General features: G+C 46.5%; 1 protein-coding gene across 2 annotated transcripts in view; it reads left to right on the top strand.

The window, feature by feature from the left end:
- Window positions 1-17048, top strand: part of LOC149341684 (uncharacterized) — a 168930-nt gene extending 151882 nt beyond the window's left edge. For both annotated transcript variants that reach the window (XM_089543853.1, XM_089543854.1), the window contains exon 5: window positions 803-17048. In XM_089543853.1, the coding sequence (XP_089399979.1) occupies window positions 803-1146 (344 nt within the window). In that variant the 3' untranslated portion in view covers window positions 1147-17048. The remainder of the gene's footprint in view (window positions 1-802) is intronic.
- The last annotated feature ends 3566 nt before the right edge of the window (window positions 17049-20614 follow it).

Raw genomic sequence — 20614 nt, 5'->3', positions numbered from 1 at the left:
GCAGGGGCTAAAAGGTCGGGTTTCGCCCCTTGGGAATATATGTAAACAAAAGTTTTCATATGAGCACTTCTTTTCATTTCACAGAGCACAAGTGATGTCGTCCCTTCGTGAAGAAAAACCCAGCACATTCTATAATAGATTTTAAACGCATGAAATGACATTTCAAGGTCACCCCCGGCTGGGGGTACCAAGCAGAAGTGCGAGCCATAGGAACATACTAACACAAAACTTTCCTAAATATTTTTCTCGTTTCACAGGGTACCCATGGACGCAGCCGTTCGTTAACGTTTGGAAACTAAATCTATGCGGGAGCGCGCTCTCAAACACACTGTTGCTTTTGCGCTGATCCACTTAAAATAAATACTGCCGGACAACTAGCCCAAGTTTTCCTTTTTTTTTGCATATACAGTTGAACCTTGTTATAACGAAGTTTAAGGGGCCCAACGATTACTTCTTTATAGCCGCAACTTTGTTATAGCCCGTACAGACCGAGCTCACAAGGGGAATCATCATTCCATCGTTATATCCATTATTTCGCTATAAACCGTATCGTTATAACGAGGATCGACTGTAGCACCATTTAGAGGGCTTGCTTGTATACGGTCGGCTCCGAATAATTCGAACACAAGCGAAAATTTTCCAACTATACGTTGTTCAAGCTAGTGAACCCTTTTAATACACTCGATTCTAGCAACACCAAAGCATTAGTTCGCATAAAACGGCAGTTCGAATTAACCGAGTTTGAATTAACATTACGCTCTTGCACTGACTTTGTCCATTTCTTTGGCGATCCTCCTCGCAGAATCCGAGATCGCGCGTCGCCGCCACTCGGTGGCCGCGACCGCGGCGGGCGCGGACAAGCCAGCGGCGACCTCGTCCGATCGGGGCCTCGCGCAGCGCACGCAGGGCTCGGTGGCGGCCGGCGCCAGGAACCGCGTCGCACCCTCAGGAGGCACTGGGGCCGCCACCGGCGCCGCAGACGCCCTCGCCGACGAAGCGGCCCGCGCCTCATGGCTGCGCGAGGCCAGCTCCAGCGACGATGAAGACGACTTCGACCTGGGCCCGCGCACGGTGACGCCCCACTCGTCGCCCGTCATGGCACCCGCTTCGTCGCTGGCCGGCGCGGCCCGGAGGCCCGTCTCCTAAGCGTCGCCCGCCGCTGCCCCTGGGGGGAGATAGTCGATAGCTGTTACGGGGGCCCTGTCTTTTAGGCGGCGGCCACGGAATGTGGACTAGCTCGCTCTCGGCTTCGAGTTACAGCATCGGTGGTGTGGCGATCGGTCTAGTACCAGATGCCCAATGAGGGAATTCATGCATGCCATTTTCTGCGCTCCTGGTTCGCCTACGCCTACTTCAGCTGCTCCTAAAGAGGTTCTCGCTCGTGTTGACTTAGGAAAAGACCTTTCCTACAAAGCGGAGGCATTCGAGTTCAGTTGTTTTCGGCGCATGACATACGAAATGAGAGGAAACCATCTGTACTCTGTGTGCGCTCACCAAAGTTAAAATGTGATGAGTATCCCCATTACAAGACACTTAAACTTGCTGCCTAGCCGCAATAAGTGGACGAAAAGGAACCAGTTGTGATTTGAGAAGAGCAAACAGGTATAGCTGTGGTACCGGGCGCCGTCGCCAAATATCTTTTCGCGACGGGCGGAAAACCTTCGGACCCTGTCCTTTACTGTTGCGTCTTGAAACAGGTCTTGGCCGCTACGCTCCTTTTTTTATCTTTATTTTCTTCGCGCGAAAAGCATCTCCAGTGCAAGAACTCCCTGACAGTTGTGTAGAAGCTGCGATGTTAAGGGCGCAGGCTTCTTCGACGACGAAGCCCTGAAAGGACGTGTGGACGCACGAGCTAATGCAGCCAGCTATATGGCGTGTTTATTTTGCTACGCTGTAAGTGTAAGCCACACAAGCTGACGGGATGCTCAAAGCCTGCTTTATTTCGTTTGCAGTATATTTATAGCACATCCTTAAGCGCTTTGTGACGTCACAAACATTTCGTGCTTCTTACTGGTCCATTGTGACATTCCAATCGGACAAGCGAGCCAGGAGTAGCGAGACGGGACGTATGAGAGGTGCGAAGAGCGCACTCATGCAGTATGTAGGCGGCAATGGGACGAAGCGCCATTTCGAGCTCGGCCGTAAGTGTGAGCAAATTTGAAAATCGTGATAGAAGTTCAGAGGAATGTCAGCACGCTCATATGATGGCCTTTAAAAATATAAATACTTTCGGAAAGATTTTCTCCGGGCATAGACGGGATGTTCACAAGGCGCTTGTTAGATTGCATGAAAGATGCTGCGAACGCCTTTTGTGAGCATTACGAGAGCGTTTTATGTACGTCGTCGATGGTATTTCACGCTTGTTCGTACGGAGCCTGTTGAACATGTCTTGTACACGATCGGTTTTGTTAGTCACAACTGCTGCCACCTACTTGGAGATGGTGGTTTGCCGACAAAGAAATGAAGTACTGCAGGGACGCATGAGCTTGTAGTATTGCGTCAGACAAACAGGTTTGCTCACAACAATGATGTTTAAGGGGGATTCACGTCCTCAGCACAACCATACTGGTGGTATTTATCGGGAATCCCGCAGCTTGTAGCAGTTATAATCACAGGGTCGCTTCGGCACTTATACTGCCAAGTTATTGGGCACTCTAACCAGCCTCCGGCGGAAGTAGCCGACCAGCAGAACCTCGTTTTTGGATGTGTGGTGATGTTCAAGTGAAAAAAGAAGTTTAAGGCTAGTAACCTTACTGTTCAAATCGCTCGTTCCTCAGGATTTAAGCAAGTGCTTATATCCGACGACACAAGACAGCCAAAGAGATAGACGCTGACTGCATTATTTTCACGCATGATCTGCTACCTTGTGACAATTTGGAAATTGTTCAGACGACACTTACCGCTTCATTATTCTGCTGTGCCGATTATGTCACTTTCCGCAAATGGAAAAAACACAATGTTTAACACATCCGCTGTTTATTGAAACCCGTGTTTATCGTGTGCTGTTCTTTGATGACGTAATCGTTTCTAGGTAACACAAAGGGCGATCGTAATACAAATTTCTAGTATGGGCATTCAGTTCTTGCTCTTTTTTTTTACCACTGGCGAAAGTGTAATCCCTTGGCACACCCGACCATGTTCGACTCTGTCGCCTTTCCTTAAAGCCTCTGTACAGACGAACATTTGTGGCATAGAAAAGAAATGACTTAATATTGTATGAAGATTATTGTCGCCCTACTGGGTGGTTGTACTTATACCTGTATAGTGTTATACCTCGTTGGAATCGTTGTGGTGCACTCCTCCTTGGGCACAGTGAATATGCTGTTGTGTGATCCCGTTGTGATACCGGAGTAACCGCGCCGCTGTGTAGTCTAAGTGGTTGTAACATATGACTGTCTCGAATCACACCGTGTTTCTTGGTATAGTGCACGCATACTTTTAACAAGCGTACGCCGCCTTTTCGCTTCCGCAAAACGCTGTTCGCATAGATCTTTGCGGGAAGTGCTGTGTTCAGTATATGAGTTTACCGAAGGTTAATTCTTTTCAATCATCCGGGTATTGCTACACGAGTAAGCTGCCCCAAGTTTTATGCACCTCATTTAGAGATGCGCCGTAGATTCAACATCGTCGTGCATCGTCCCGTATTGTAACGCGAGCTTGCGAGGAACCGCTTGGCGTATCCAGTGTGATAGAAGTTAAAGTCGAGAAAGATTACAGTGTGTTTTTCACCCGTCTAGGCACCCTGACGTGGAAGGAAAGTTTGGGAGCGGCATAGACGACATATCGTTCAAATAATAACAAGTTTTAAGAAATTTTTGTGGCCACGGTACGATGTACGACGCAGACATAACGAGAATAGACCATGATAGACTGTCATTTGAAACAACAACTCAACTTTTCACGTTTAAGTCGGTAGTGTCTGTTTCCGTACAAACACGCAGGGTTGGGTGTACAATGACGTCGTGCTGTTCTTGCACGCCCCTTGCGGTGATGACGTCACCGCAGTACAGGGTGGTGACGGTCACTTTTCCAGAGCTTTCTTACGCAAGATGTCTGCGCTGTTTTGCTTAAGATACACTGCAGGAAATATTATAAGCGCTGTAGTGAGAGCTTAACTTGCGAAAACTAATTGCAGACCATTTTTTGATATGCATTTGGTGGTTAGGTTTATACCTTCGTATGTTCTTGTATCACTTTGTTTTCATTCAACACCAGAGCCATTTCGAAGCCGTATGCTGTTTCAGAAAAAAAAAAAAAAACTTCCCTTACCTAGCGCATTTATGAGTATTTTTTAATGTTAAGCAGTTTTCTCCCCCTAGTCCAAAGAATTCTTAAAATGCTTAATAAAGTATCGTTTTCAAGGTTTAATGCTTACTTACCACGTACAAACAAAACCCCTTTCAATTAGGCCTCCATCTACCTTGCATGCAAGCCCAAAATGCGGGCTTTGTTTGTGAAGCGCGTAGAGGGCGCTTGTATGTTATCATCCATTAGTGCTGTCATTCATTAATGTTCTCAACTAAAATACGAAGGTTCGCTTACGGGTCAAGCTACTGATCCCTGTACATAATACATGTGTAGTTTAAGTATATAGTTCTCTCAATTTTCTCAGCGACTCGCTGAAGATATTACGTGCGTCATGTCAGTTAAATACGCCCCTCATAAGAATCCCTTACGGGATCTTCTATCGGCAAACAAGGTTCTGTCCTGTACATCGTGAATGTTGTCCTCTTAACAGGGCCCACCTTGCGTCACGGTTCCAACTGTTCAACCATCAGTACCACCAGTAAAAGCACCCGCCCACGCATGCAATTCTTCGCAAAGCGCTTGTGAGGAAACCTAAGGCTTGAGTATGTTGCAGGGAATCAAGTTAAGCGCTAAGGAAAAAGGCAGTGAGCATGTTTCAAGTTCATAGGCCGCATTTTCGCGCGATGTGCTCTTTCTTTCCACAACCGCCACGCGCTCGCGCTCTGCAGAAGGCTCCCAACGTCAAGTATGGTCAGAGACGTGAAACTGGGTACGCAAGTTCAGGATGGTAATCTTAGACGAAATGAAAAAGCGGCGATAACGCATTACGCGCTTCAACCATCGTAATTGGAGCCGCCTTCGGCCTCCCGCTGCTACGAAGGCGAAGCCGAATAGCAACTACCGCATTTATTTTCATAAGGGGTGACCTTTTGTGTTTCAGAAAAGGAAGAAAACTTTATTAGCTAATTGAGGCGTCATGAGAGGCCCTGTGTCCAGGATACCAGATCCCAAATTTGTAGTGTCGCTGTAGTTGCAATGCTCATTTGGTATGTTTGTTTCATTTAAAAATGCTGGTCTGGTAAAGTTGTGGTCAAGGTCAGTAAAACAGGTCGAAAGCCAAGAAAAGATTTTTCTTGCCTAGTTGTGGCAACTTACTAATTTTTGGCAAAACCCTAAAACATGTGAGTAAAAGTGTGCGTCAGTGCAATTTTTCATACTGTATTAGTTATTTAATAGTTATCACTCTTTGGCTGCAGAGGCTCTTCACTCAAAATAACTATCATAAAGAATTTTTTTTTCCTCCTTCAAAAGGAGCGTTCAAAGCCTAGAAGGGTGTCTACCTATGATACTGGCCAAACAAGTTCAACCTAAGGTCATGATCAAAGAGAGTTCGTTTGTAGCCGTTGTCAGAAATATACCTAGGAGATCAGCTTTCCTCATTAAACCTAACTGCGATGCCGGACATTTAGGGTGTTGGTAGCTTCTTCGCCTCGCCTCCCTATCTCCAAAGAAGGCTAGAAGCAATCTGTATGACATTATGTCACAAAAGTAATGACCTGTCACCACCTTTACCAGCGTGTGCTCAAACGGTGTCATTTGGGCAGTCGAAGATATCTGCAAAAGTATGCGCCAACGATGAGCCGTGACGTTGACCTGAAAGTGCAGCTTGCACCTGTCAGGTCTGTTCTTCCGCCGACTGCCCGCCAAAATTAATGTTTACTTTCTTCACTTTTCGATGCGTCCCGATGAAATTACTTGTCGGCTCGTGCTAAAATAATGTTTTCTGTTTACCCGTATGCGTCTCGTATGTCAGTGACTCGACCAACGTTCTTGGTCTAAAAACATTAGAATGATTACGATACTAACGACGCAGTCATTTACTATGCGTATTTAGGGACGGTTCCCTATGGGCGTCCAGGAAACAGAGAGCACTGAGAATCGCATCCCAGCCAGCTTAAACAGACTCCGAGGATAAAATTTAAATTGGACTGTATGGACAAGTAGGAATCTATTCTTACGACAAAGAAGTGGCTCTCAAGAAAAAAGGAGCTTTAATAAGTTAGGTCAAAGAGCAAAACGCAGATATCGCCGCCACCGGCAGTTTCCGTAAGTAAACCACGACGACACCGTAGCAGTTTGTGCGCCATCCCTGAGGCCTGGTTACATCGCCATCCATCCCGAGGCGGGAATCATTGAGTCCCTTTAGGTCATGATGTCAAGAGTTTGAATCAAGTGGTACGAATATTTTTTAATCTAATTTCCTCATCAATAAATGCTTCTTTTGCCGGTGAGCAAACACCAACATTCTCGGTAAAAGACGTAGAATCTAAGAAGAAAAAATTGGCATTGGTTTAGCTCCGGCTAAACCTGGAGGATTGCGAAAGCAACGAGGAGAGAGAGAGAGAGGCGATGGAGAGCGCGCGGCGGCGGCCCCGGCACGCTGGGTATGCGCCGCATGCGCAACTGGCGAGCGCGGGCCGGCACCTCTGAGTCACCCGCGCAGCGACGGCGGCGGCGTGCTAGTTGTGCTCCGTGTGACGTCACTGCTCCTCGCGCATGCGCAGTATGGCCTTTCCTCAGCTCCGAGAAATGGCTCGGCGACTCGCGTAGTGTTGCTTTCGCAATAAAATTGAATGGTGCGATCCTCAGTGACCTGGCGAACGTGCTTGGTACTTAGGTTTTCATTATTCGCTTCCTTCTAAGTGTTTCCATCCAGCTTGTTTAAGAGGGTGCGCTCTCGTAACGGCACACTGCAAATGTCAGGAGCCCATCTGCGGAGAAAGAAACGCCCTCGCTCCCTTTCGTCGTGCCCGAAAAAGTGCCCTGGCTACGCACCCGACCGTAGCCGTTCTCATTCTCGACGTGCTTGGAATGATGTATGAAAACGATAGGCGATCGTAGAAGGAATGTGAGGGAATGAATGCACTTACTGGAAGTGGTGAGCTGATCTCGGCTAAACATAGTGGAGTGGCTGACGTTGACTTGGAGCTTGCCTCTCTGACGCCTCGACGCATAGCCAGAGCAGAGGGGGTGGAAATTCGGTTTACAAGCTGCGAGATACCAGGAAAGCAAGGAAAATAAAGTTTCATCCCGATTCAAAAGCAGACAAGAATGGCTTCCCTAGCATGCTGACTCGAGGAAATAGATTCCTGTCCCAGTTTTTCGGACGAACAGTCAAGCTTTGAAAGAAACTTTGAATAAATGTTAGACCAGAATTAGGCGCCAGTGATTTTGAAGAGTAAAGTCAACCGGAAAAATTGGAATGCCAGAGTGCACGCTTAGAATAATCAGCGTGCTCGGTATTGAACCATTGGGTGTATGGGATAATTTTGTAACTGGTTTGGTTTGGTTTGGTTTATGGGGTTTAACGTCCCAAAGCGACTAAGGCTATGAGAGACGCCGTAGTGGAAGGCTCCGGAAATTTCGACCACCAGGGGTTCTTTAACGTGCACTGACATCGCACAGTACACGGGCCTCTAGAATTTCTCCTCCAAAGAAATTCCAGCCACCGCGGCCGGGATCGAACCCGCGTCTTTCGGGTCAGCAGCCGAGCACCATAACCGCTGAGCCACCGCGGCGGCAATTTTGTAACTGCTGCGCTTGAAAGCTTTACATGCCACACCCTCATTTCATGCCCGCCGTGGTGCACACCTTCATGTCAGATCACTGAGCTTATCGCACATTTCAAAGGCAATTAACGGAACGAACTTGTCGATCAGAATGCGTACAAAGGAGAGCTCATATTGATACTGCCCTTTAGAGATGTAGGCTTAGCTTTGAATTTGGATCCTATAAATGGTTTGGTTTGGTTTGGTTTGGTTTGGTTTATGGGGTTTAACGTCCCAAAGCGACTAAGGCTATGAGAGACGCCGTAGTGGAGGGCTCCAGAATGATTTTTTTTTTTTTTTTTGCTGTCATAAATGTCACCTCGCGAGTACAGTTCGCATATATTTCAATGGCGTGATGATGTCTCACGTTAACTATGTCATATTGAAAGAGGCAAATTGTAAAACAAAAGCAAATTTTGTCTCTTCAACTGAGAGGGGATGCACCGCAGTTTTCTAACAACGCCAGGACCTTTTTTCGTTTTTTTCTTTCCACGTACCAGCAGGAGCTTAAAGGGCTCCCAGCGCAACTGAAACGGAAATTTTTTCGCTTTTCTCCCCAGTTTTTTTTTTTTTTTTTTCCTGGTGAGGTTCTGGACCCCCCTCAAAGCATTCATATCGCTCACCCGCTTACAACACACCCCTACAAGAGCACGCAGGCACCCACACTGACACACAAAGACTCTAAATGCAGCTTGAAAGTACTTACCAAGCTGGCTAAATCCCATTATTCTTAAAAAGCGTCGTTCGAACATAGGCATACAATCGAAAAAATTTCCATATTTTTTTACTCGACATTCGAAAACCATGATTTGGGCAGGCACATCGCAGGACAATTGGCGCACTTGGCGTTTCCCTTGGAGACACAAAATAGGAAAGGCGGAGTAAAGAGCCTTCTTTTACACCGTGTTTACTCGGTGTAATCCGCGTTGGTTCCTCTCCAGTACATCTTTCAGATATTGGCATGTTCTTTGCCTTTTTATTTTTTTCGTCCTGGAGCTTTCTCTGTCTGCATTTTTTTTTCTTTTTCCGCCAACGAATGCAGCTCGAAATGAAGCCTCGACGCGAGCTGCCTGTAAAGACCACCCAGCTCCCTGTGTTTCTTGTATTTTCCTTTCCACTTTTCCACTACAGAAACACGGGGGCTTACCATAACTTTAAAGCACCTTCAGTATTTCCAGTACATCTGAAAGTTTGAACTGAACAATTGTGGCTTTATTGGGCCAGTTACAGCAGCAAAGGTTTGTTTTGCAAGGATGTTTGGTCCCCACGAAGACGACATAAAACGCCAAAATGTATAAGGACAAAAGAGAGAGCAGCTCTGAACATTCCAGTGTATATAGCGCAAAAAACGCCTGAAATCTTGTTGCCGCCTTTTGTCTGCATCAAGCGGTACTCATTAACTGAGAAACCATAACTAAATGTCTTCCGGTCAGTATTTTGGTAGTTGTAACTGCCTATTAACCCTAAAAAACCAAAGCCACTTTATCTTGTTGAAATAAATGCAACTATAAAGGCACTCAGTCCAGAAGCGTTGCTCGTTTTAAATTGTTTTTTTTAAATGAAATTCTCCTGAACAATTCAGTTACAGAAAACATAGAAAAAAGTAATTAATAAGAATACAAGCAAAGCCCTTGCCCATTACGCCCTCTCCTCTTCCTAAACTATCATCCGCCACACAAACGCTCCCACTGTTGAAGCTGTTTCTCCGGTGCTGAAGTAACCTTGAGTGCTTCATCGGTGAATGACGTCATCGCACATTTCACCCAATGAAACAACGCCAACTACCTTCTTTCCTACCTTCAGTGACGTCAAGGTCGCAGCCTATAAGCACTTGGCGGCACGTATAAACATATCGGCTCATTCATCTCGTTTTCAGCGCCATTCTCTCCCCCTTCCGAGATTCTGGTTAAATGAAAAAAAGTGGGGCGACAGCCGACGTTTCCACTGCCATTTTCCTGTCCAGTGCGACCGCGCCCTTGGCAGCTATTTTTGATAAACGAGATAGCCGCGTTTAAGAAGACGCATCTTCTAAAGCATTGGCCGTGGAAGTGCCGACGGCACACTTTCAGCACGAGGTGTTTCGCTGACGCCTTATTTTCGCTGTTATCGCGGTAACGTTTTCTAGGAAGACATACGAAGCACGTTGATGACGGAGCAAATAAGTGCGCCTGAGAAGGGGAGGCTTTTACGTGCGCTCAACAACCCATGGAATGAGGGGATAAATTATCAGCTTTCCTAAGAGCAAGAAGATTTTAGTGTTCCGAAAGTCTTAGGGTATTTGCTCTTGCCTTTCATCTCAACGTTTTTCGTTCTTCAGAGAAATGTAAGCCTGTTCTCCGGAAAACTTTCGTGTGTAATGAGCTTACGTGTGCTCGAGTGCGAAACGAGATTACCTTCGGTGTTTTTAGAGGTTTCGAGCTCGCAACTTCCAGCGCTTATGCACCGCAGTGCCCATCAAGGTTGTCCTTCCTCGGAATAGTCTGTTCCTTTTTTTTTTTTAACATCTCGGTCCAGTCTTTATAAACAAGCTGTTATAGAGCGACAACTGTCATAAGCCACGAAAGTTTGTCAGTGTTTTGAGGCAGCTGAATGAGACGGGGGTGACAGGCTGTCCGAGTACTGTACTGGTACCATCACGTTGCAAATTCTCATCTCGACACGTGTCGAAGTTTGGAGGGAAAAAAGAGCAGAATTATGCATACGCATATGCTAATGAATCTTGTTTCGCTCTATACCCTGTAAGGAGCAAGACCTCTGTCATGTAGAACTCGCAGTGGTGTGCTTGATTAACAAGGAACCGCTTTAAGTACGAGGTTTGCGCTAGTAAGGCTACAGGATCCGTTTTCAGGGTTGCGAAACACTTTTCAGATTCGTGCAAATGTTAGAAACGTAAAGAAATGCATACGCGCCATACCAACGTAGCAAAGCATTCTGAGAGGGAACGCGTCAAACAGAGCGCGTCAGTGAGTAAACCTCTGCTATGTTTATTACGTTTTGCTACCGGAAAGATTGGGATTACGAATAACCAAGGGTGAGGAGAAAGATTATAACGTGTGCAGTAGGAATATGAAACAAACATAAGCATAAATACCGTTGCATTTCCGACTTTAGCTGGACAGGGTTCTCTGATTTCTATAACCTATCGACATGCGATGAACAGAGCTTTTGCATTGGGAATCATAAGCAAAAGATTCAGGCCTGGCACGGGCCTGGTTTATTATCTGTTAATATAGTATAATTAAAGTATTAGGAGATACCAAGGAAAGAAACCGCGCAAATGCGGCGCACGGAAGCTTTTCGTACTCGAACCCTACTTACCTTGGCTGGTGCGCGCAGCACAGGCAGCCATACGTTATACCAATCTTTAATCTAATCTGCTGTGCCAGAAACCTCCGGTTCGGGTGGTAAGGTAACGCTAAGCTATCCGGTTGCTAAGGTTTTGGTTTTTGTGCTTATCAGAAACGAATAAAAATGGTGCACCAAATACGTTTCGAGACATCTTTCATCGATGCTACTTTTCACAAATGACTTGGCAGGAAATATTATCGGGCAAGAAAAGACGTCCCCTTCCTCGATGATCATCAATCCTCGAGTGACCCAAATCTTACCTTGTGCGGTAAAGCCCATTGTTACTTTTTTTTTTCCAAGAATTTCACCGCTGAAAAGCCGAGCACCAGGCCGGGGGTAAGCTTGTTCTCATTAAGAACCCGCTGGGTATCCGGCGGCACTTGAGAGCGAACCCGCAAGGCAGATGCTAGCTTTATTCGCCTCGCGCTGTGAGTTACTGCGCATGCTGGGTGTTACGGAAGCCAAGTAAGCTTGATCCAGCTCTATCGTGAAATGTACGCCATAAAGGGCCGTTGCTGACATTCAGTGATGTTCGTTTAGTTGCCGGTGGTATTTCTGTAAAGCGTGCAATGAATCTAGACGACAATTTTTGTGGTACCTGAATCCTCCTATCCGAGCTCTGTAACGCCTCGTGGTCGTACACCTTGATGTTTCCCGGCACCGCAAGCCCCTCCGCCTCACCTTTCCCACGACGAAATTCGTGAGCAAAGCCAGCCTCGCGACCAATCAGTGCATGTGGTTTCTGATGTCTTTTCTCACCTTGTCTACCTGCCTGCTATTTGTTTGGGGAGCTGCATCAAATAAGCTGTCTGTCTGAGAGCGAAGTTTCCTGATAAATATGCTGTTTTTTTATCGTATGCGTAAGATTAATGCCTTGTAAGTAAAAAAAAAAAAAAAGGGACCTATTCCTCTTTTTCGCACCACGCCTGCGCCCAAGTGGACAGCGTCGTAGTTAATCTTTACGTAGTTAATCACTGTGTTATTCTCGAAGCTAGTTAAATCATAATGCACAAGAAACTTCTACAGCTGTTTTCACTTGGGGCAGAAATACACGGTCAAAAGAAGCATGCGATCGTTTTTTCTTACTGGTTTAGTGCGCTGATATTGCAAAAGAGTAGAACATTGGGCCATCTGGTAACACATGAAAATAGCTTAGCGCAGGCACAAGCACAACAGAAAAACACACGGCACGAGCGCTGTCTGTCTGACGCTGCAATGGCAACATCTACACTTTATTGTCATATTCGACTCATATATAAACGCCTCCTCCCCGCACGCACAAAATAAAACAAGCAGAAATGTCTTAGTGTATTGAATGGAGTGGAATAATAAGCACAGTATACGGGAGGTTATGAGCGTTGATGTTGGTCCTTTCGTCCTAACTACCAAGTTCAGAGAACCATCTATTTCCGTAAAAGAAATGCAGAATACCAGCAGTGGCTAGGAAAGAAGCCTTCAAAACGCGGGCTATGGAAACATTAATGGGCCCGCCTTAATCTTTCTTTTTATTCCTGCCGGCAGCTTCTGAATCTGCCTTCGCGCTAAGCTCTCTTGTGTATAGCGCACTTTTCCTCGGATAAGAAGGCGATGTCCTAATCTGCGTGCTCTTCGCTTATATGAGGAACGGATCCCTAAGCACCAGTGCAAACATTAGCGATGGGCCATGAAGACAAGCGTTATTGAGTCAGCTCCAGACGTTTGCCGTAGCGCCTAAGAGAAAGACGAAGCGATCAACTGCTCCCAGCAACGTCTTTGCCCCTCTGGCATGAGTGGTCGTTCGTATAATTGCTCCAGCGAGCAAGGCGACGGAGGTGCTTTGTTTGCGCGTCTGTTCTTGTAATCCGACAAGGTAAAAGTAGTTTGCGTATAATACTCCCGTGTCCGTTTAATGTACCCCCGTACCGGCTCTTGAGAACCATACGCTCGTTTGCGCTAATGTATTTGTTTGTTTTCTTAATTCCTGGTTGCTGATTCGCAAATGCTGTTCGTCACAACCTTCATATGTGTGGCAACGTTGAAATCATCGTTGTGGTTGCTGTTTGTATAGTTAGCGCGCGTGCAAGTCGCGACGCATTTCTTTCCAACCCTCGTCGTCTTGGAATATAGGACTGTATAATAATTATAGGAGAAGTTAGATTGTTCGCTGTTTTATGTTGTTTTACGGGACTCGTTATTCGCTGTTCTTCGAGAGGAAAACTATCGCGGAAAGATCTGTGAACACAGTGTCTGGAAAGTGGAGGAAAAAGAGCGTTTCTCACACGCTGCATGCTTGACGGCTTCGCGCGTAGCTGTCGCGTACACTGTGTGCGTACAAGCGCGCCTGTATTATACAAGTGTAATGTTCGTGGTGTACGCAGTATTTACACTCGTTCGTGCAATTGAGATGTCGTCAAGTGCTGTGGTTCATTATTGTTTCTGTTTCTCTACCTCTTGTGGTGTCGAAGCAGACTTTTACAGTGTGACCAGTGATTGTGCAAACTTGTGATCAACCTTCCGACACCCTCATAGCACGCTCGGTGTGAAGTGCGCATCTGACAAAGTTTAAGAGATTTCGAACGCGATACTGCACACAATTACTTCGCTCGAAGCGCCTATACTGTAAGTGACATTATTACCCGTTGGTGTTTGCGTTGTTCCAGCTGCAATCGTTCTTTTTATAAGCGGCAGGACGAGTACAGAGCAATAGAAGAAACCATCCTGCACCACTTAAATTTCTTTAGTGGGTCCATCCGTGACCGTGTTGTTTGGTGCGTGTACTGTACATATGCGGCTGCCAATACGTTTGCAGCTAACCCTATTTTTTCGAAGTGTTTCATGATGTGACGTACTTTGTATCCCAACAGTGAGAAAAATTATTCGACTGCACAAGAAAACTGGGTACGTTTTTGGCAATGGTTGAGACAGGATGGTGACCGTCGAAAAGCTGGCGATTATTTAGCAAATATCACTGCAGTGTGTTCCACGCCGCAAAGTATGACGCGTTGCTCTTTTATTCCAACACTTGAATACGCGGCTAAACCGTAGATAAGCGATGGGCGGTGTTATTTTTATAACGTTTAAATCATCTCTCTGAGACACCGCTTCCCGGAAGTATTTTGATTGCTTGACGCGAGGTAACGTTAAGCGAGCTGCTGGTAAGTATAACAAGCAGACTGAATTTAATGTGACGGTCATTAAAGAATGCGGCAGTTTGGGCGAGTTGGTTTGACACGACTTCGAAAATATAGCGCAACTCAAGACAAAGACAGGAGACACACAAGCTCTCACTTTCAATAATTTATGGTGAACCGCCGAATGCAAAATATATAGGCACGTTATCGCCAGGTATGACGCAGTCGGTTCAAGCAAAAATATCAGTGGCACCGCAAGTATTGCAGCTCCTTGCAAGATAGAGCGATCGATCGCTTTGATGGACGCGTGTCACTTAAACTGTCCATCATCTCTGTCTCGCTAATATCGCCGGTTAGTTTGCCGCTTCTCGCAGTGACGACGATGCATTCTTCATAAAGGGGTCTGTACTTAGATTTACAGTTTCTGCAGTGTGCGTCAAGAAACTCTCCGCGGTCTACAAAAAGTTTGTTGAAAGTTAACGCTCGCGTGTCTTCCGTCTTCTCACCTCTCTTCATCTTGAGATGAGCTATATTTTAAAAGTTTTTAGCTGTTTCTAAAATAGTCATCGATTTTACCCACATCTCTTTTCGACTGGGAATTAGTCTAGCCCATGAACTGTCTTTACCGTTCTGAAAGCATAGACTTACATCACGAAACGACAATTAAGTGCAGATGGCATGAAGTTGTATTGAGTGATTCATGGGCAATTTTTGCAGTTAGGCACTTGACCTTATGTTGGGTTGTAAATCACTGCATCATTTCTTGGGTAATGTACATGACAATTTAGAACGCAACGGCAACCTTAGCTCACTGCCATCCATAGGGTCTACTATTAAACACTTGTTCCAGCGCGTATGACAGCGTTGAAGATTTGGGCCACGCCTAGCGGTCGACGAACTGACATGCTCAAAGCAAACATGCGCGTGAAGTCACAAAAAAAGAGTGAAAAGAGGAAGCCGACCTTGCAGTACATTCAGTCTTTCGAAGTTATTGGCATTTTCAAACGCACTGCCCAGTGCACGAATTCGTCACCGCGCTCATTGAATGGGGCGCTAAACGAAAGGAAATGTGGTTTAGTGGTTTTTTATTATTATTTATTGCAATTTCTTATTCTCCCATCTTATTCTTCCCTCTTTTTTTACCACCTTCAACAAGTGTCGCATGTGCACTCTTCCATTTTTTCAGTAATATCAAACGCGCGTACCGTTCGCTCGATAAGCGTCCTACGGCGCTTATTCGTTTAGCTTCACAAACAGTACAGCAGACGACGGTCGCCCTATCCTGTGCTTGGTCCGTTTGCGGCAACTTTCGGCAATTTGGCCGATTAGCTCCATCCTGGAGCGCTCAGTTCGGTGAACGGACAGTGCTCGTGTGATATTACTACAAAAAAATTGAACGGTGTACCTATTCTCAGCATTTTTTTTTTTTCTTGTAGGAATTTCCTCTCACCCAATTTCTGTGGGCTGTCGTAAGCGTACGCAATGGTTCATGGGAAGTCAAAAATTACTCTTTAAAAGAATTGTTCTGCGGTAAGTTGGCTTCTGCACTTCTTGCAGGCCTAATAACTCTCGGTACAAACACCGCCGACTATCCGAGGCTGCGCAACTAGACTTTAAAACCATTCTTTCATAAAATGAAGAGCAACATATCTTTGCAGTGAGCAGTAAAAATCAAACTCATGCTGTCGATAAGCATTCGTTACTACTGAGCCCTCGGGCATTGTCACAAAAAAAGGTTTTACCAGTACAATCAACTATATTCTCCCTGCCTCTCCTTTCCCTACCTCTCAACGACGAGACGACAAACGAAGAAGCGGAAGCGTGTAGTCTGTCAAGCGAAAGGTTCATTGCACCCACAAGTGAGAATTTGTCAAATGTGGCTCACAACACCGTGCAGCGCGGTGTATTTTTTTTTTTAGACATCAAACACACTATATGTTCCTGACGATGGTGTTGTACCATCAGCGATTCTAGGGGCTGTGTTTTGTAATGATTCATTTTTCGACGCATTCTTCCGCCCATTTATTATCGGTTGCTGCCGCCTGTCACATTAGGCTCGACAGCCAGCACGCAATCTCACTGACCATTTCTGGTATCAAAGACGAGGCTTACCAATAACAAAGAAGCAGAAGAACTGAACGAGAAAAGGATCTTTACAATATGCTGCCCTGATTAAAAGATTAATATGCGTGTCACACGACACTTGCTGCTGTTAGGATGTCATATTTCAAAAATGTGTACAGAGCTGGATATTTTGCCTCTGAATATGAGACGATGTCAGACTTGTTGACCAACTGCCGCAAAAACCCAAAGAACCATTTCTTGTTTGCGTACGTACAACCTTAGTGAAAAGCATTCAGGTCGCATGCCTTCTAGCCCTATAGGAGATCACTAGTGGGATATCTCACAGCGTTAATCTCTGTAAGGTGAACAACGTCCTCGCCCTCACCCTTCAGGGGCACCGTGAGTGGTCCACCATACGGTCCAGAAGCAAACTATGTGGCTTGAAAACTTTTCGCCGAGGTTGTACTTTTCTTATTGCACTTTTGGCGGTGATAGGGGCGTGTTGTGTTTCCGAAGGTAGTAAAAGTGGGGTTGTAGAAGCTAGTGAGCTTCTATAAGCTGTCTGTACATACACTTCGACGTTAAAACTGTTGGTCAAATCCAGTGTGTTGTTGTTCGTGACGAGAAACGAATTATTTAGTGTAATAAAACGATGTTCGTAAAACTGAAATTAACCCCTGTTTGCCGCCTCTGAATGCTTTCTATCTTTTCCTTTGATCCTTCCCATAAATGCACGGTGCATTTTGTACAAAACTTGTTTTCTGGTTTAGGTTTGGTTTGTGGGGTTTAACGTCCCGATGCGGCTCAGGCTGTGGGGGACGCCCTAGTGGAGGGCTCCGGAAATTTAGACCGCCTGGGGATCTCTAACGTGCACTGACATCGCACAGTACACGGGCCTCAAGAATTTCGCCTCCATCGAAATTGGACCGCCGCGGCCAGGATCGAACCCGCGTCTTTCGGGTCAGCAGCCGAGCGCCATAACCACTGAACCACTGCGACGGCCAGAACGTGTTTGCATATCACAACGCATTTTTGTTGCGGTTCATACTGGATTTAATTAGTATGTGTCAGTCCTTCAGAACAACCTGACTCATTTTGATTGGGTGTACCAGAGAGAAAAAGACTGAAGCTATGGCCAAAGTCGCATGAGATAACCGACGTTTCGGTGCCGACTCGGTCCATTATTGCTTGCCTGCCCGAATGGTTCGGCGTCCAGCTTCTACAATCTCTCTAAAGTGTTCAAGCTCGGTGTCCCCTGCGACCGATCATGGATTTCGCATCATCCCGTTTAAGGGGCCTTGTCGACCTACACCGTGTTTTGTCCCCATTGACTGGCAGAACGTCCACCCACTTAGAGAACTTCGTACATTTGGTTGGACTCCTCTCGCAAGAGAAAGTGAGCTCGGATGAGGTGTTGGTCTCGTTCGGCGTCTTCGCCCTCTTCACCAGCGTTCCGGCCCCTCTGGTAGTCAGCGCAACCTGGAAAAAGGTTAATTGGACGACCGACTTGCCGAAAGTACTTGCCTCAACGCAGACGAGGTTTCAACTCCTTGGTGGCGGGTACTTCTCTTTTAAAGTAGAATTATTCAGGCGAACCAGCGGCATGGAAATGGGAGTGGCAATATTCTAGACGGCTGTGAACATGGCGTTGAAGGTTATTGAGCAACGAACGCTGCAGTAGTTGACGAACAGACACGAGGTATTGCTTCGGCACGTGGATTTTGCCATCCTGAAGAAACCCACACTGGAAGAATTTCCGGCACACCTCAACTTTGTTGAATCGGCCGACAAGTTCCTCCACTACGGCGTCTCTCATAGCCTGAGTCGCTTTGGGACGTTAAACCCCATAAACCAACCAACCAAGTTCCTCCTGGGATAGGAGACAAGAAACGGCCTCCCGTTTCTCGACGGGCTAAGCGAACAGGACCTCGACTGGCACTCTCCGTCTACAGAAAACTCACTCGCACTGGAAGCTACTTATTTAACTTCAAATCACCCTGCAGCACACAAAGCAACCGTGGTCTCTGCTTTTGTGTCGAGAGCCAAGATGATTGCCAGACATCAAGCGCAAGCTGAAGCAGGAAACCGCACTAACTGATCTCCGCCGAAACGGCTACTCAAACAACTTTATCCGACGGCTTCACAGCAAACCTAAAAAACAGTAGACCACCGTCAACCCACGGGCGCTTCATGCTCCGGCCGAAAGACCGCGTACCAAAGAAATGAGCATCCGGTACCGTCTACCAAATCTCTTGTACTGTCTGTACTGTCACAAAGGCTTCGACAGCACAGACACGATGTCTAAAACTTCGATCGAAAACGCAGTGCAATTGTGGATCATTCCAAAGACTAGATCACTGCATCGACTTTGAGTATGTGAGCGCTGCTTAATCCGAACCCAACCGAACCAAGAGACAGCTTATATAATCCTGACAGATACAAAACACACCCACAAATTTAACCACTCCGCAGGCCTTGGTGACTCCGCAAAGTCCGCTCCCCACTGCCCCGCGAGCACGCACAATAACTTAGCTCACACGGCAGCGACCCCCTTTCCCGCAACAGTGGCAGTGGGCCAAAAAGGAGGAGGTTAAAACCGCGCCTCTTGCTCCCACGCAATAAGCCCGGAAGAAGGGGCCGAGCCGGCACCAAAACGTCGATTCTCTCATGAGACTTTGGTCGGAGTTTCTCAGTATTTTCTCCCTAATTCGCCTCCCGACCAGGCTGATTTCTGCCGAAGCGTTCACGTTCCGATTCTGTGTTAATCTTTTCGATGCCACGAAGCACTGATGCCACGCCTATCCGTCGATATTGGCTGCAAATGGGATATCCAAGGAACAGGAAGTCGTTGCGGGTTATCTGCGGAAAAATTATGCAGCTATGAAGACAGCAGTACCGTCCATCGCTAAATATTGATGTAAAATGTCTCTCAGACGTTAAGAGAACTTCTGCCCGTTTTGTGCTGGGCAGTTCTCGACCTTCGTTTTCAATTATTATAATTTCTCGCTGGAAATCAGTTATAAAAAGTACGCACTCACATGAACATTTAGTCATATAAAACTGACCTACCGTGAGGCTACATACTTAAAGTGAAACTGGAAGACAAATGAAAAGGGGTTCATCGCAGTGAAGCTGCATACGCATATTTTTGCCCTTTTTTGTGATCAGGCCGCGTCGTACAGATACTCGCGCCAAGAGAACTGGGACCACCAAAGGATGCAAAGAATTCCCAAGATCTCGTAAACACGAAGGTGTTTTGTAGCGAAAGCTACATTGGCCACGAACTTGCGATTTCGCGGTGGCGGTGCTCCAAGGAGGCACAGAGACCGACCTTGAGCCGTTGCCTAGCAACCGCCGCAGCTGGCGGACGCCGCGCGCTCACCGCGCCGTCTGGCATGACGTCACACCGCGTACCTTGCCGCGGAGCCGCCGTTTGGCATGACGTCACACAGCATGCCTCGTCGTTGCGCTCACCTCCGCTCGCTTCGCCAGCTGTGCCACCTGCCTGATAACAAGCTTACGCTACGTATATCCTGGCATAGCCGAGCTAATCCATGCCAATGTTTTGATGTGCTTCATCGTCACAGACGGTGTTTCACGTAAGTGAGGAGCCGCCACTACACAGCACGAGATGGTGGCAGAAGGCGCATGCCCACATAACAAGAATTAATTAAGTACGAGACGTGGGAAAATGAAGTTTGGCAACGCGCTTCTGTGGTGCAAGCCACATGTACAATTCGGGCTAGAAGCAATCCAGCTGAAGGACTGGCGCTAGGCGCTCAAGGCAAAACTAACGCACGATGCAGCACAAGGCGACATGATCTACAGACCTCACCCGAGGTGAGGGAAACCCAGAGTAAACTTATTTTCGAGGAATGGGAGAAATATGTCATATAAAGATATCTGATTGACAACAGATGGACAGAACAGCTTTTTTTAGATTTTACAAAAAAGAAAGACATAGTGCCCAACTGACAAGATGGTTTTATCCCCAGATCACACACGAAGAAAAGCAAGACGCATGCCCAGCCACATAGCAAAACAGGTACGCGGAAAGATAGGGATTACAAAGGGCCGTCCTAGTGCCTGAATGTTTTTTGCTTGTCAGCTTTTGTAGTCACAATCTCTCCATGTACTTCTATGGAATGTGTGGCAAATGTGGCATGCCCAGCCACATTTTGCTGTGTGGCTGGGGATACACATTATTTTTCTTTCAGTGTGATCTTGGAATAAAAC

Source organism: Amblyomma mixtum, chromosome 5, assembly GCF_055824585.1.
Source record: "Amblyomma mixtum isolate Tamu chromosome 5, ASM5582458v1, whole genome shotgun sequence".
In the NCBI taxonomy this organism is placed as follows: domain Eukaryota; kingdom Metazoa; phylum Arthropoda; class Arachnida; order Ixodida; family Ixodidae; genus Amblyomma; species Amblyomma mixtum.
This window is presented reverse-complemented; position numbering and strand designations above follow the sequence as displayed.